Consider the following 18271-nt stretch of genomic DNA (forward strand, 5'->3'; position numbering starts at 1 on the left):
ATTTTACATCACAAGATCTCTAGAGATGAAGAAATAAGATTCTACCAATGATACTGAAGAAGTCCCTATACAATACCCCAATTCCAGCACCTCTTCGCCCCTGTCGAGGTAAAGATAAAAGCTTATACCCCAGGGGACACAGATCATTCAATGTAGGATCATTATCTACTAAGTCTTGGATGGGTCTCTACTTTCCAATCTCTAATCACATCAGTCTTATTCCACAAAGAACATAGAAAACAGGGATAGGAATGGTGTCAAGATTTTAACCCTGTTCTAAAGAGATATATCTAAGCTGTCTTCCAATTTCTACTCCATTAATATATCTAGATTTTTGTCTATAAGAACGCTGTCTTCTGCTTCTTGTTAACACTTCAATAAAATTAGGTATGCAATAGTAACAGGAAAATGCTCGATTGCTTAACCATAGAAGTGGATAATTATAAATTAGTGCAGTGGTTTGGGTAAACCTGCTACTCCTACATTTGTTCTTCCATAGATTCCACCCAAAATAAGGAGTGTAAGCAAATAAAACCACTGTTGACCCATTATAAAATTATAAGCATAGTCACAAAATATAAAAACAAGACAAAAATTACTAGAATTAAAATTAGTCTGAGCGCCATACAAAGGCACATGCTAAGTTGTGTGCCTTTGGCTTGCACTACAGGCGCTGTGCGGTGGTGCGCATGACAGTGGGCGGAGCTTGTTGCTACACCCAATGCTCGATGTTAGAGGCAAAAGGGCAGAGCAGTCTCCCATGCCCAGCACACAAAGTAGCTTGAGAGTTGAGTGCAAGAGCAGTAGGTATAGAGTGTAGAATGACTCAGACTGCAATATCAAAGTTGGTAAAAACAGGCAGCTGAACAGTTCACATTCTTGCTGCTAGATGCCGTGATTTAAATCCCCCTCCCTGCTTGCGTTTGACAGTGGGCGGAGCTTGCTCCTATGCCCAATGCTCGATGTTGGAGGCAAAAGGGCCTTACGCCTGTGGGCCCAATCTGCGATTGGACTGGGCAGGTCGAGGCCTTGGCCTTAGATCTTCCGAGGATGCTCTGCTGGCCAATCCCTAGTTGAGTCTGGGGGCTGATTTATCTATTCTTTCCTGGTCTTTTTATGTTTTTGAGCAGCCAGCACTGGCCCTGTGGAATCCCTGGTAGCCATGGCGCCCCCCAACCCCCAAGTTGGGTACCCTCCCAGCACAAAAGGAAAAGACAGCAAACGAAAGTGAAAGTCTGGTAGGGCACAGGAGGAGACGGCAGTTGGTAAATGCTAAGTACTGGAAATGGGTCAGGTGGTCTCTCTTGTTACTTTAGCACAGGGCTGTTAACCAGGAAGTCTGTGAGGATCTCCACAAAGCTCAACTGCAGTGACAGTAACATCTGCAGATGTAGCTTTTGGGCACAGAGTTCTCCAGATAGCGGAATCTTAAAGTGCAGTTGATCTTATCCCTGGCAAGTGGTGCTTTACCCAGCCTGGTACTGTCTGAAGGGGATTTAGTACTGTAGCACCTGACAACGTGGACCTCAGTGGCTTGACCAAGTGTTCTTCTGACTCTCTTTTAGGTGGTCTGTTTTTCTGGGGAGCTACAAACACATCACGTGATTCAACCATGTACCCCAAAGCGGTGCAGGATCTGTGTGGTTGGAAAATCCGCAGTTTAGCCTGTGGGTGAGTTGACTGTCGTCTAATACAGAAATAATCCTTCCTGAGACACAACCATTGGAAAGCTGAGAGAGCATAACTGCGGTAGATTCTGGATCTTGTTCTTATGCATAGCTGTGAAACACAGGATTACGATGTGACCAGTCAGAAAAGTGTCCTTTGTTTAATCTTAAAACTGGTTATTTTGGTGGGAGGGAGGGGTTAGAAAAGAGAATACATGAGGGGTTCCCCGTGCTGTCCGTAGTAACAAAGTACAGCTAATTCATCCAGCTCTTTCTGCAAAGGGCAAATCTCAGCTGCCAGTTATAGGTCTTGACTGCTTGTAAGATATTTATCCTTTGCCAGGATGGTTTTTGCCATCTTCCTCCTTTTATTCCACTTTAAACAAGCATTCAAGATCCTCCATGTAGTTGACCCCCCATCACATCTTCCTGTATCCTGTTTCAGAGCAATCTTGTTGCCCAAATGTCCAGTTTCCTTTGTTGTCTGCCCTTTTAGGATGGCGTCTTGCACTGCTAACTTCAACCAGTTCTGTCCTGTTCTTTATTTTATTTAAATAATTGAGTAAAGTGGTGTGGTAGCCATGTTGGTCCACTTTTAAAGGTAATAAATAGAAATAAGACAAAACAGAGAAAAGAAAATAGGATGATAACTTTTTTTTATTGGACTAAATACATTTTTGATTAGCTTTCTTCACATCAGAAGTGAGCAAATGTTGATAAATATCACAATATATAAGTGAATCAAAAGTATTTCAACAACAGTCTAAGCAGGGAGAGCTGGGTGGGTGAGAGACGAGCTGGGTGGGTGAGAGACGAGGGAGAGCTGGGTGGGTGAGAGACGAGGGAGAGCTGGATGGGTGAGAGACGAGGGAGAGCTGGATGGGTGATATGAGGGTGACAAAGCAGTAGAATTTTATGGTTTATAATGGGATAGAAAACCCAGATCTTCATATGAAGCATTTACAGTACCAACCAGGATGTCACCTCTGTGGGACAGCACTTTCAGGACCAGGACACTGTCCATCCAGCTGTTCCTGTCTCTCACCCACCCAGCTCCCCCTGTTTCTCACCTATCCCAACCTACCCTCTTCCTGTGAGACTTGTCAGTTGAAATGTGTTTCACTTCTATATTCTGATATTTATCAATATTTGCTCATTTCTGATCTGAAGAAGAAGGGTTACCTTTGAAAGCTAATCAAAAAATGTATTACGTTAGTCCAATAAAAAAGATATCATATTTTCTTGTCTATGTTTTGTCTTTTTTCCATTTATTATATTTAAATAATTGCAACTTTAACAATCATATCCTCTCCTTTACATTTCTGTGCATAGCCATCAGGACCCGGCTCTTACACTCTTGTTATGGTTTTAGTTACACAGTCTAATTACTGCTAATTCTCTGCAGAGTCTGCTAGGCAGATACAGCTGTGGTCAGTCTGCCAGGCAGGCCAGGTGAGCTCCCTACTTTGCCTGCTGCTTCTGTTTTCCTTTTCATCCTTACTGTTTTTGGTTTGTAGCATGCTGGCACTAACCCTGTTTCCCACATTCATGTGGTGTTGCAGGTCTGCTGTGTCGTTACTTTTTGTGCAATTAAAGATCCTCTGTCCTTATCCTATTGCGTTGTTATGCCCTCCTGTAGCAGCTGGTGGAGGTCACCACACTAGAGTAGGGAAGGGGATGTAGGTCAACCAAACGTGTAGGACTCCAGAGGTGGACCGATATATGAAATGTTTTTCTTTGTCCTGAGCGTTAATAGCAGTACTTGATGTTTCCTGCCAATATATGCACTGTGATAAAACTTTGTTTGAATAACTGTCTCCGAGAAGTCAAACAGATACCAAGACTCCTGATGAAGGCACTTGATTGCCTAAACACAAGACCGTATTGAGTCTACTGAATCTATGGTTTGGCAATAAAATTTTATCTGTTGCTCCACCTTTGGAGTCCTACTCGTTTGATTGCCCTACGTCCTTTCCCTACTTCAGTGCATGGACTTCGTTCCGTAGGGTATCCTTGCTTGTTCTTCAAGTGGAGGTTACCAGACTTCCACAATTTTTTCCTTGAAAAAATATTTCCTGGTTTTGCTATTGAGTGAGCCCCCTTGAAGCGTCATGTCATGACAGCCCAATGAAAAAGGTTTGTTCCTTCTTGTTCATTATTACCACCTTTCAGATATTTGAGACTCTCTCGTGTAAGGTCATCAAGTTTCGTCCTATGGCACCTTGCTACAGACCCTGCACCATTTTCAGAGATCTTCTCTGCACTGCCTGCACTCTTAGCATTTCAAATTTCAGAACTGGACACAATGCTGTGGGTGTCAGTGGTATAAGTGCTTCCTTTTTTCCTATAAGTTATGACTCTCCATGTTCAGCCATGCAGCCCTGTGTTCCTGCAACTCTGGCCACTGCTTGTTTGCACCGTTTTTAAAAAATGTTTTCAAAGCCATTCATACAGGCAGATGGTGACTGGCTCTGAAAAATGGTCTGTCTGAAAATTGCTTTTATTCAGTGGCCTGCCACAAGTGGACGTGGGATGTGAGGTATCCATACCCCATGCACTTTTAACAAAGTTAAGCAGATACATTATAGAGTCTCTGAAAATAATGCACATAGATTTTATTTTCAGCTCTCTGCTTAGGCTGTTAAGTTGAACCTTACCATCCAATGATGACTGTTGCCCAGGCAGATACTTATTTAGACGCTGACTGCTTTCTCCATTCATAAATTCCAGGCTTAGTACTGTCCCTTCATGACTTGAAACAGCTCTGTAGCTAAGATATTCCAGTTTTTATTTAGCAGGTTAAAATCTCATGCAAAAGCTATTCCCCATCCATTCCAACATTTTGGATCCCTTTGATCAAACCTCTGTCCATTTAGTTTGCTAATGGTAGAAGTTTGCCGACCTTGCCTTTCCACTATGCTGTCTCTGTTCCCCAGGGACACAAACAGTGACTTTAAACTTTGGAGTGACGGAGAATGGAGAAAGCATTCTTAGTGGTCTGAACTTATTTAAGCTTTTCAGCTATCGGCTTGATTCCTGAGTTTGTGTATGAACTAGTCCTGTGCATTTCAGGAAAAGCAGTGTCATTGTGGCTGCAGATGAGAGCACAATCAGCTGGGGTCCATCTCCAACCTTCGGTGAACTGGTAAGAAGCTTCTCCACTGGATATCAAACCTAAATCAGTCTGCAAAGAATGGGTCCCCTACATTATATCTTAACAAGGTGCAGTTCTGGACAGGGTTTAGTCTTACTAGAATCCTGTGTTGCTGGTCACTGATTCCGGTCTGACTGGTCTTGTCCCATTGTTCTTAAAAGTTTGTCATAAGGATATCTATGCTTTTCCTTGAAGACCTGTTCTAGTCCAGACAGACTTGGTCTGAAGAGATGTGGGCATTGAATAATCAAAGTTGATTTATTAGATCTGACCCGAAAACAATCAAATTTACAACAGACCAGCAACACAAAAGATAATTGTAAGACGCTCCAGTGTAGTTACCACCCAGTGATGATTGGAAATATGCTTTTTCTCCAGGATCAAGGGTAAGTCTATATCTTTTATTTAGTCATGATGGCAGTCCTTCCTTCTCTTTCGGGCAGATTTTCTTTCTGTGGTTACTGAGGTATTCTCTTTTGTGATGTGAAACGCATTTCAATACCCTGCTGCGTGCTTCTTTCGTTTGCCTTTTTCAGGCATATTACTAATACGAAAAGGTTGGGTGTTGGTTTGTAAGAATTGAGATCTCTTTCACTTTCAGCTTTTCTCCATGGACAAGCAGAATGAGTCAGCAACACATTAGTAACGTCCTCGGATGGCACCATGGATGGAATAGCTCTCTGAATGTTCAGAAGGACTTGAAAAAAGCCTTTCTGAACATGTTCCAGCTCACTTTTATTTCACCTGCTCTGCCTATCGAATGGATTTGTCCTGCTCTCCTCACCCATCTTCCTCACTACCAGCCTGCAAGACCCCATTTTGGTTGTTGTTCTTTCAACATTTTCTAATTCCTCTATATCTTTTTTTTTTTTTTTTTTTTTTTTTAGATACAATGGCCAGAATTGCACACAATACTCAAGATGAGATCCTGCCATGGAGCTATTTTATTTTCTGTTTCTTTCCTAATAATTCCTAGCATTCGGTTTGCTTTTTTTGGCTGCCTCCGCAGACAGAGCAGAAGATTCAATGTATTGTCCATGGTGACACCTAGATCTCTTTCTTGGTGGGTGACTCCTAAAGTAACTGATTTGGATTATTCATCTCAGTGTGCATCACTTTGCATTTGTCCATATTAAATTTCATCATTTATAAATACATTAAAAAGCAACGGACCCAGCACAGACCCCTGCGGGACCCCACTGACTACCCTCCTCCACTGAGAATACTGGCCACGCAATCCTACTCTCTGCTTCCTATCTTTCAACCAGTTCTTAATCCATAATAATACCCTACCTCCGATTCCATGACTCTGCAATTTCTTCAGGAGTCTTTCGTGCGGCACTTTGTCAAACGCCTTCTGAAAATCCAGATATACAATATCAACCGGCTCCCCATTGTCCACATGTTTGCTTACCCCCTCAAAAAAATGCATTAGATTGGTGAGGCAAGACTTCCCTTCACTAAATCCGTGCTGACTTTGTCTCATCAGTCCATGTTTTTGTATATGCTCTGCAATTTTATTCTTAATAATAGCCTCCACCATCTTGCCCGGCACCGACGTCAGACTCACCGGTCTATAATTTCCCGGATCTCCTCTGGAACCTTTCTTAAAAATCGGAGTAACATTGGCTACCCTCCAGTCTTCCGGTATTACACTCGATTTTAGGGACAGATTGCATATTTCTAACAGTAGCTCCGCAAGTTCATTTTTTAGTTCTATTAATACTCTGGGATGAATACCATCAGGTCCCGGTGATTTACTACTCTTCAGCTTGCTGAACTGACCCATTACATCCTCCAAGGTTACAGAGAATTTGTTTAGTTTCTCCGACTCCCCCGCTTCAAATATTCTTTCCGGCACCGGTGTCCCCCCCAAATCCTCCTCGGTGAAGACCGAAGCAAAGAATTCATTTAATTTCTCCGCTACGGCTTTGTCCTCCTTGATCGCCCCTTTAACACCATTTTCGTCCAGCGGCCCAACCGACTCTTTGGCCGGTTTCCAATTTCCTAACGTCCTTCAGCGGTTTCTCACAGAGATTGATATACCGCATGGGGTCCAACTGTGACTAGGTAGTTTACAACTTAGTAAAAAAAAATAATAAGTAGGTTGGGGAGAGAGAATAAGAGAAGTGGACGAGAGAGAAAGGGAAGGAGCAAAGGTTTAGAGGGCTGTGGGTGTGTTTAAATGTAATCAAAGGGTGATAGTGTCTTGTTACTATCAGTTCAAAGATTCAGAAAACAGATGAGGTTTGAGTGATGTTTAAATTTTAGTCCTGGGGAAAGACGATACAGAATTCCAGAGCTAAAGGCAATCTCATAGGAGATGTTGAGACGGAAAGAGGAGCAGACAAGTTAGCAGTAGAAGAGCAAAGAGAGCAGAACGGATTCTAGGACATGAAAAGATTTTTAATATAGGCAGGGGTGGACGGTAAACAGCCTTTGAAAACTTGCAGCAGGATTTTGAATTTAATACGAGCTGAAATGGGAGCCAGTGTTCAGAGCGAAGTAAAGACATGACATGGTAAAAGCGGCGAGAACAATGCAGAAGTTTCACAGCAGTTGGATAAGTTGAAGACTTTTAATGAATAAAAGTTTTTTTGTCAAATGAAGGCAGTTTACAAGAGGAAGTCCAATGTAAAGAGAATTACAGTAGTCAACTTGAGATATAACCAGAGCAAGAAAAAGGGGACAAATGAGTGATGGGTCCAAGAAAGAGCGAATATGATGAAGAACAAAGAAAGGATGAACGTATAACTGCGTCTTTCTGTGGTTTAAAGGGTGACTTGCAGGCTTATTTTCGAAAGAAAAGGGGCCCCATTTTCCGACACAAATCGGGAGATGGGCGTCCTTCTCCTGAGGTCACCCAAATCGGCATAATCGAAAGCCGATTTTGGGCGCCCTCAACTGCTTTCCATTGCGGGGATGACCAAAGTGCATGGGGGCTTGTCAGCACCGTAGCGAAGGCAGGACTGGGGCGTGATTAAGAGATGGGCATCCTCAGCCAATAACGGAAGAAAGAAGGGCGTCCCTGACCAGCACTTGGCCGACTTGGTCCATTTTTGCCTTGCAACCAAGCCTCAAAAAGGTTCCCGAGCTGACCAGATGACCACCGGAGGGAATCGGGGATGACCTTCCCTTATTCCCCCAGTGGTCACCAACCCCCTCCCACCTTAAAATGTTTTTTTTGCCAGACTCAAATGTCATACCCAGCTCCATGACAGCAGTATGCAGGTCCCTGGAGCAGTTTTAGTGGGTGCAGTGCACTTCAGCCAGGTGGACCCAGGCCCACCCCCCCCCCCCCCTACGTGTTACACTTGTGGTGGTAAATGTGAGCCCTCCAAAACCCACCCGAAACCCACTCTACCCACATGTAGGTGCCCCCCTTCACCCCTTAGGGCTATGGTAGTGGTGTACAAATGTGGGGAGTGGGGTTTGGGGGGCTCAGCACACAAGGTAAGGGAGCTATGCACCTGGGAGCAATTTGTGAAGTCCACGGCAGTGCCCCCTAGGGTGCCCGGTTGGTGTCCTGGCATGTCAGGGGGACGAGTGCACTACGAATTCTGGCTCCTCTCGCAACCAAAGGGCTTGGATTTGGTCGTTTTTGAGATGGGCGTCCTCTTTCCATTATGGCTGAAAACCGGGGATGACCATCTCTAAGGTCGACCTAAATGTTGAGATTTGGGCGTCCCCGACCGTGTTATCGAAACGAAAGATGGACGCCCATTTTGTTTCAATAATATGGGTTTCCCCGCCCCTTTGCGGGGCCGTCCTGCGAGGACACCCTCATGAAAACTTGGGCACCCCGTTCGATTATGCCCCTTTTGGTATCAAAGATGATACCAAGAATTTTTATAGAGTCATGGAAGGGAAGCAGTCGATCATTTTAAAGGTGGGCAACTGAGAAGGAAAGTGTAGGGGTTCAGGACTCACAGTCTAAGGTATTTAGATAAAGGTGGTTATCTTTTTTAGCCAATTAGAGACATGAGACAGTTGTTTAGGAAGTTGAGAGTTTTGCCATCTGCAAATTTTAATCACCTTTTTTGTTGTTCTCATTTCTGGATCATTTATAAATATGTTAAATTGGTCCCACTACACATTATTAGTACAAAAAGCACAGAACTTATCTGCAAAATTTTCAACTGTAAACGATGCCACATAATTCTGTGTCCCAACAAGGGCCTCTGTTTTGCTGCTTCAGGTAATGTGGCAAATGCAATCCAAAATGGCTCCCATTGTGAAATAGACATCATCAATCATATTCACCAGAGGTGGAGTCTCCAGAATTATACACAGTACTCTAAATGAGGTCTCACCAGAGAATTATAGAAGCATTATCACTTCCTTTTTCCTGTTGGCCGTTCACAATTTAGCTTTATTTAGTTTGCTGTAAATATAAAAAGATATGTAAGCGGTTTACTAATTAAAAATTATTAAGGCTAGCGCAATGGGTAGAGACATAGAAGGTGAGATTAGGTGACATGGGGGATTTAATAAAAGCTAAGAGAGGAGTAGAATTCAGTTAAAATCAAATCAAAGTAGGGAAGGACATGAGAAGGGAGAGTGAAAAGAATGGACATAGAAGTGCAATGAGTGGTCTTGCTGCGAGGGATGGCAAAGGACGAGTTGTAATCATTGTAGAGCAGAAATAAATGCTTTAATGAAAAGCATCCTTCTGGCATTGTTCATCGCCTTTTCTACCTGTTTGACCACCTTAAGATCATCACACCTCTCCAAGTTAGGGATATGTTTTCCCTACTTAGATTGCTCATAGTGGGACTACACGCCAAGAAACCATAGCTTCCATCCTAGGACATCCAAGCTGCTGCAGACTCTGGTCTTGCTCATTCAGCATGAAGAAGTCGCAGCTTTAAGCCACACAGTCGCTGGAATTCATTGGGAAGGATATCCAAATAGTTCTGTTAAAGGCTTTCTGCCTCATCCCCGTAGGCAAATTCGATACTTGCTGGCCCATCACATTTCCTCCTCTAATAGGGTCATAGCCAAAACCTTCCAATGTCTCTTGGCCACCTGATAGCAGCCAGTTCAATGAACCTAACTTCATATGTATACCCTACAGTGGAACCAACACACACAATCCTTATCTCACCAGATCACCATTATTTCTCTCCTGCCTCCTCACCTCATCATTACTCATACACGCACCTGGAAGCTTTGCACTAGTGGACACTTCAAGATAACCTCTTCCCAGCCAGACTGTTTCACCAACCTCATCCCCAACTAAGCATCACAACAGATGCCTCCAAGCATCTGCAAACATCTGTTCTGTGTATTTCTTCTGCTACAAAACAAATGAGCCTCCAACTCAGTGACCGGATCCTCGCCCGTCACCTCAGGGCCATGGTGACCAACCTGGCAAACCTTCCCGTATCTCCATGAAGGACATTCTGCAAAGCAGCAACATGGTCTTCTGTGCAGATTGTTACAAAACACTGTAGCCTTGACCAACAGACTCTTGCCAACAGTTCCTTAGGTAAAACTGTCCTCCGAATCATGATGCCCTTCTAGATGCTCTGGTGACCTACCATTCTGTCCTGATTCAACATTCTAGACTTGAATCTTTGTTCTCCAGTTACATGTTTATCACTACTTTATTCTTATTTGCTTGTTCTCCAGTTATTTGGCTGTGACTGTTACATGTTTGACCCTTCTTATTGGGAACTAATTTGCTCCACCAGCCCAACTTGGGCTACATGTTGTTAAGAACATGCCATACTAGGTCAGACCAATGGATCATGTAGCCCAGTATCCTGCTTCCAGTATTGGCCAATTCAGGTCACAAGTACCAGTCAGAAACCCAAATACAATCAGTAGCTACTGATCCCAGGGACAAGCAGTGGCTTCCCTATGCCTATCTCAATAGCATATTGATTTTTTTATATTTATTACTTCATTGCTGATGCCTTTTCCAGTTGCAGCTCACAAACGAGTCACAATCAGGAACACCTGAAATTTCTTTGTCTGTCTCCCTAGCAGTTTGGTAACTGAGGCAGTGGAGGGTTCAGTGACTTGGCCAAGATCAGCAAGATTTGCAGTGGGATTTGAACCACCCACCCCTGAATGTCAAGGCAGGTACTCAGGACCACTCTTCCACTTCCTTCAGTAAAGTTCTGCTGCCCCATTGGTATTCTCAACTGCAGTATTTGTCACACCTGATTTTGACCACTTTTCCCCCCTTTACAGTCCATCTTGTGCTGTGGTAGGGTGGACTAGTGTATGAAACACACACTCCTCCACAGAATTACCCCTCATAGCCCTCTGCTTGGGAGTCACCAGTGTATGGCTGATTAATCCTGTTTGTCCATAGTTACTTACCTGTAACAGGGGCTCTCCGTGGACAGCAGGATAAATCACTCACACAGACTCAACTGCCTTCCTGTTTGATGAACCTACTCCCAGGCTTAGAACGTATTGGAGTTTAAATGGTTAAGCAGTGCGATGAGGAGTGTCTGACACATGGCTCAGGACAGTCTTTTTTTCGAGCCTTTCCGAGTGTTCTTTCCATACTGCCTTTGGATGATGTCATCAGTGTGTGACTGACTTATTCTGCTGTCCATGGAGAACCTCTGTTACAGGTAAGTAGCCTTACTTTCCTGTACCTGCTCTTACCTTTTACTTTCTTCTATTTCTGTTTCAGAATAATCAAGTGTAACAGGAACCTAATCCTTGTCTAGATGCAGGGTGACTGGTCCCTTTGTAGGAGAAAGTACCTCATGTTTCATCAACCTAGGGATTGAGAGACATGATGACGTCATGTGTGTCCCTTCTGGTGTTCTGTTACCATCCCATGTCCCCAAGCTCTCAACATCTGAAGGTGATGTTTATTTTTTCCTGTACACTAACTAGAATTCTCAATGGATTTTTTTCGTTGTTAGGGTTATGGAGACCATAAACCCAAATCTTCCACTACTGCCCAAGAAGTAAAAACGCTGGATGGACTTTACAGTGAGCAGGTGAGATCTGTTGGCAGTCATTTCACAGAGACTCTGTTCAGTCAGCTGTAGGGGAATAATGCATATGACAGGCAAAGATTTATCAGTATTGAGGAGAAAACCTTTTCCCTGACAGTGAGATTGAGGCAAAGTAATGATAAAAGATGTGTACTGAAGGATTAGAAAGAGGGAGCAATTTTCAGGAAATGTTCATTTTAGCCTCTTAAATTTAGACAGGTTTTCAGCTGAACTTAGAACCTAAATTCTGGCTAAAAATTCATCCAGTTAATATTCAGTCTGCGGCAGTCAGTGTTTTTTAAAACGATAACCGCCATAGATAGAATCATCCCCAGATATTCAATGTCAGGCCATGTCTGGGCCCCAGTCACTATTTAGCTAGGACCTGCATAAGGGTGTCTGGCCGGTTCTCATCCCTATCCCCCCCCCCCCCCCCCCCCCCCCCCCCTAAAAGATCCCTCTGGCCTTCTTGTCAATCCCCGTTGTCTGTAGAGGAGAAGTGATGGATGATGGACAGTTACCCGTGAAAGCAGGTCCTGCTCCAGTGGCTCTTCATGTGTAACACTGACCAAAAGAGGTGCAGCTACGTCGCTCACGTTAGAGACAGCAGGACAGGGCCACCATACAGCCCAGTTGCAGTTCACACCCATGGGGCTTGCAGCTGTCTGTGCAGTATCCCTTTAAAAATGGTGGCTATTTCTGTACCTGAGCTATGCCCCGACTTTGAAGCAGTGCAAATACATATGCAGACATTTGAGAATGTCACCTCCTTCTGTATTTTCACTCTCATAACCTAACATCGCCCCTTTTTCTCATGGATAGTATTACAAAACAGCAAGCTTGTTTTTACAAGCTGGGGGTAGAGCGGTTGTCAATGGAGCTTTCCGTTTGGTTAAACAAGATTTACACAACTAAAATAATATTACCACTCGGTGAATAGAACTTTACCCAAACAGAGAAGCCAACCTTGAGCAGGTGTCTTTCCCCCCCCCCCCCCCCCCCCCCCCTGTAATAATCGTCCTATAATCTCTAAAAAAAATAGTTTCTCCAGGCGGTCTCAGGCAGCCGTTCAAAGGAACAGGCTCTTATAAATCTAATGTAGATGAATCATGATGTTGTCTGCTCTGCCACTTATTCCTTCCACAGATCTTAATAATTTACCTTCAGTACACATTCAGACTTAATCCTTAAAACCTGTCTAAAGTAATCATGGGATAGACAGTTATGTAGGGGACCTGCCTGTCCCTTCCACTGGATGGATTAGGCAGCAGCAGTTGGAGGGGAGGAGCAGGGGAACAGCAGGACAGCATCATCTCATCTCCCCATCCCTACCCTGCCCTCATGTCTAGATTCTCCCCCCTCTGTCTTCGCCTTCCCACCGTCACCTTTTCCCTTGGCTGAGGCTCCAAAGGTACTCTGCACTGGTGCAGAGCCTTTCAGTAGAGGCATAAGAATAGTCATACTGGGTGAAACCAATGGGCCATCTAGCTAAGTATCCTGTTTCCAACAGTGGCCAATCCAGGTCGCAAGTACCTGGCAGAAACCCAAATTAATAGCAACATTTCATTTTACCAATCCCTGGGCAAGCAGTGGCTTCGCCCATGACCATCTCAATAACAAACCATAGACTTTTCCTCCAAGAACTTGTCCAAACCCTTTTTTTTTTTTTTTTTTTAAACCCACATACACTAACTGCAGTTACCACATCCTCCGGCACGAATTCCAGAATAGTTAAGCTCTGGAACTTGTTGCCGGAGAATATGGTAACTCCTAAGGTGAACCCTAGCATCAGGTAACTATGATTCGGATTATTCTTCTTAATGGGCATCACTTTGCATTTGTCCACATTAAATTTCATCTGCCATTTGGATGACCAGTCTTCCAGTTTCCTAAGGTCTTCCTGCAATTTTTCACATTCTGCATGTGTTTTGACAACTTTGAATAGTTTTGTGTCATCTGCAAATTTAATCACCTCACTTGTCATTCTGATTTCCACATCATTTATAAATACGTTAAATAGCACCAGTCCCAGTACAGATCCCTGTGGCACTCCACTCTATTCACCTTCCTCCATTGAGAAAAATAGCCATTAATCCTACCCTCTTTTCTGTCCAATAACCAGTTCCTAATCCACAGAAGGACATTGCCTCCTATCCCATGACTTTTTAATTTTCTCTGGATTCTCTCATGAGGAACTTTGACTAAGGCTTTCTGAAAATCCAGATACACTACATCAACGGCTCACCTTTATCCACATGTTTATTTACTCCTTCAAAGAAATGAAGCAAATTGGTCAGGCAATGAGTAATTAAACTCTGGAATTCGTTGCCAGAGAACATGGTAAAAGCAGTTAGCTTAGCAGGGTTTTAAAAAGTTTTGGATAATTTTCTAAAAGAAAAGTCCATAAGCCATGGACGTGGGAAAATCCACTTTATATTGTAGGATAAGTAGCCTAAAATCTTTTTTACTGTTCTGGGATCTTGCCAGGTACTTGTGACCTGGATTGGCCACTGTTGGAAATAGGATACTGGGCTTAATGGACTTTGCCTGTCCCAGTATGGCAATGCTTATGTTCTTATGAACCCATGCTGACTCTGTCCCATTACACAATGTTTGTCTACGTGTTTCTTAATTTTATTCTTTACAATAATTTCCACTATTTTCCTCATCACTGAACTTGGGCTTACCTGTCTGTAATTTCCCAGATCTCCCCTGCAACCCTTTATAAAAATTGCCGTTACATTGGCCACCCTCCAACCTTTAGGTACTATGGATGATTTTAATGACAGGTTGCAAATCACTAAGAAATCAGCAATTTCATGTTTGAGTTCTTTCAGTACACTGGAGTGTATGCCATCCAGCCCAGGTGATTTTTCACTCTTTAACTTGTCAATTTGGCTCTTCCAGGTTCTCCAAGATTTCTTTTAGTTCCTCCACATCTTCACCCTTGAAAACAGTTTCCGGTTCAGATAGATCTCTTACATCTTCCATGTAGACTGAAGCAAAGAATTTAGAGGGTCTTTTATAAAGCAGGCTAGCATTTTTAGTGTGTGCTGAAAATAAGCATGCGTTAAATACTAGAGCTGCCCCTATGTTCTTCAGCTTGGAGGACAGAGAGATGAGGGACATATGAAGAGGTCTGTAAAATCCTGAGTGGCCAGTTCTTACTTGGAGATTAGAGGATGCACCTAAAGTTTTAAGTAGCACTTTTAAAGCAAATTGGAAAAAGATTTTTTTCCCTGAATGCAAAGTTAAGCTCTGGTGTAAAAGATTTACTTTAGCTGGATTTAAAAAGGTTTGGGCAAGTTTCTGGAGAAAAAGTCCATAATAATTTATGGTAGAGATTGGGATGAGCAGCAGAGAATCTGTACAATTTTTGGGATCCTGCCGGGTACATGTGACTTGATTTGGCAATTGTTGGAAACAGGATGCTAAAAGTAATGGACTTTTTGGACTCACCCAGTATGACAGTTCTTACCAAGCTCACCTGGGCCCATTTTCGGCCCAGAGAATGGTCAGAAAATGGAAATAAGTATCCTCCCCCCTGTAATTGAAATGGGATTATTGTTTTGTGTCTCCTTAGGTTGCCATGGGCTATGCACACTCCCTAGTGATCATGCGAGATGAAAGTGAGCAGGAGCGAGAGAAGTTGAAGAGACTGCCAGAGTATAACCCACGCACACTCTGAGAAAACCAGGACCCCTCAAAGCAAGGCAGCTCTCGGCTTGTAAACTGCACTGTGACATGAAGCCTTGCAAAAGGGATTGAAAAAAGACTCTTGTTCAGTACTTTTTGTTATTCTCAAGGTTCAAATATCATTTTGCTCTTTTATGTATCCTGTAGCTTTTCCCAAAAGGGTTTTTTTTCATTTTTTTTTTCTAAAACGGTTTGCTTAAAAAAAAAAACACCTTTATTGTTTACAAGTTGATTTTCTTGCAGAAATGGTGGTATTTTGTTCCGAAGAGGAGGGGGGGGGGGGGGGGGGCGGTAGAGAAGTCCCTTTCTAAATGGTAAGAAAAACACAAAGCTGGGCAGATATTTCTCGTTTTTCTTCGTTTTATATAAATATTTGCAGAGTCCTTTTCCTATAGTTCACTCTTGTGCTCTCTCCATGTTCGTCTCCATTACCATTTGCAAATATACCAGAGCCATGACGGACTGTGGTGTCTTTTCCAGTATTTTTAGCTCCCCCACTAAGATTAGGTGCTGCTTTAATTTGCAGGAGTTGGCAGCATTAGTTTGGCACTAGCCAGGCTCTTTCCTTTAGGATGGGAAACGTTTTTGCCATCTGTTTCTCACATGTTTTGCATCTGCTGTAGCTCTGCAGTTTTTTTGTGTGGTACTGGGCTCTTCCCAGGATGTTTCCTGACTGGACTGGCCTTTCTTGCACTTCACACCAGGAGGTAACTCATGTGACTGTCCTATTTAATTTCATCTGCTGAAACAGCTCTGGAACGAATGCTATTTTTAAACCTTCTCCCTCCCCTCCCCCTCCTTTTCAAAGACAAAAATGCAAACACCATGTCAGCAAAGTGCAGCAGGAACAGGTCCAGGATCTCATGGTTTCATGGACTTTTCATGAGGTTACATAAGCTTTTCTAACCCAACTCTGTTACAGCCTTACTGAGCTCTGGGGCTGTCCTCACAAAACATGTCAGTATTGCTGCTTTTCAAGGGTCTCCTTCATCCTAGGTCATATTAAAGGTTGATGCCAGGGAAACAGTGTTTGTGTCTGAAAGATGAGCGGACTGATAGACCCTGTCCGTTTGATGAACTCATTAGAGTTTTGTGTTACTGTTTTGGTAGTCAGCACTTTTGCATATGTTCACAACTGAAAAAAACTGGGAATGATTTTTGGATCTGCAAGTGATGCTTTTCCATCATTGACTCGCAATGTAGCCACAGAAGTTCTGTTCTGCTGGAGGGGGGGGGGTGGCTGTGTGACAGAAATCTGGTGGTTTTCTCCACTACAACTTCTTTTCCCCTGGTCCTAGCGTGATTTAAACCTGACCATTTTACTGTTGACTTGTTCGCTTCGCCTGTCCACTGCCTGCAGTGGCCAGAGCAGCTTTTCACTGCATTTGAAAAACAATTTGAGGCTCTGATGTTACAGCAGGTGGAAAGTATTTGTTGTACAGTGTAAGTTACAGGAGAGCTTTTCTGCACAGGTGAAATGCAGGTTCAACATTTTTACATATTTCACAGTTCAGTTCATGTTGCTGCTGTCTGTGCAGCACTTTGTATGGTGCAAGGAGAGTTAAGCAAGCTAAAGCAAAATTCGTACTTTCATTGGGCTTGTTAGCAAAGTGCTTTTTTGGTTTTTAATCAGGGCCCGCTCCGTGGTTAGGAAAAGGATGTTCAGCTGGCTTCATTTCCCCCCTCCCCCCCCACACACACAGAACACAAGATTGTCTTCCATTTCTAAGCTGTACTTGTGTCTTGTCACATCTTTACTGTTACATTGCAAGGTTTTTGGCATTTTGTTTCATGTAGTTTTAAGGTGTTACAGACTCTTCCTAGCTCTTAACTAAGGCAGCTAAAAGCTTATGATGCAAGATGATTTATCCCAAGAAGTGCTTAATTACAGATTGTTCCTATAGCCGAACGTTCAGGGATATATAGAAAACAGATGGGCCCGCTTTACCCCCGAGGGCTCAGCACTTTCAGTCTGGCTTAGGGCAAGAGATGAACTTTCTGCGATGTTGGTTTCTGACTATTCAGATTTCATGTTAACCAAAGTATATATTGAAAATGCTGTATTCCCATCCATTGCACACGATAAACATTCATTTTTGGTGCTAGCAAAGGTTCTGGCCTGCTGCTGTTTGGGTTCATTGGTGTAGAGGATTGCATTTGGGCGAGGCTGGGCCAAGTCCATATGTGATTGGAATAAAATTCCACAGGATCCCTCCCCTCGCTGCATTTCCTGTTCTGCCTTCCACCAAGGATGGTGAATTAAGAACATGTACCCAGGTGTGAGATATTCATATAAGAGGTGAACTAATCCAGCTCTCGGATTACCACAAGGTATTAATGAAATCTACAGTGTCTTGTTAATTCATTCTGCATATCCCTTTTTATTTATTTCCATAATGGTGCTTACTGTCTGGAAAATCAAGGGACCAATTTACTATGTATTTTCCCAATAGACACGTTTAGTAACCAGGCTCCTTGCAATCCATTTGCTTTTAAGCTGCAGGAAAGAAACTTAAACGTCTACTTCAGCCAAAGAAAGACCGTCTTTGTCATTGCTGTGAATTTTCATTTTATTGTCTGTCAGACTGCCATTTGAAGGGATCACTCTCTGCTGTCTCCTTGCTGTTACTGAAAGGATGGAGGAGTTTTAAAATGTACAAAAATAATCTTGGACCAGTTTTTAATGGTTAGAAAGATTGAAAGGTCCCAAGTTTACAGTTACTTTTTCTTTACATGTTTTTTTATATTTCTTGGAGTAACGTTTGAATAAAAACCAGTCATTGTGA

At 43.1% G+C, this 18271-nt stretch overlaps 1 protein-coding gene across 1 annotated transcript in view; it reads left to right on the forward strand.

The window, feature by feature from the left end:
* RCC2 (regulator of chromosome condensation 2) overlaps positions 1 to 18271 on the forward strand; it is a 64388-nt gene extending 46117 nt beyond the window's left edge. The window contains 4 exon segments of the mRNA XM_030222241.1: positions 1566 to 1671; positions 4740 to 4812; positions 11715 to 11792; positions 15373 to 18271. Of these exon segments, the coding sequence (XP_030078101.1) occupies positions 1566 to 1671; positions 4740 to 4812; positions 11715 to 11792; positions 15373 to 15477 (362 nt within the window). The 3' untranslated portion in view covers positions 15478 to 18271.

The sequence above is a fragment of the Microcaecilia unicolor genome, chromosome 13 (assembly GCF_901765095.1).
Source record: "Microcaecilia unicolor chromosome 13, aMicUni1.1, whole genome shotgun sequence".
Taxonomy (NCBI): domain Eukaryota; kingdom Metazoa; phylum Chordata; class Amphibia; order Gymnophiona; family Siphonopidae; genus Microcaecilia; species Microcaecilia unicolor.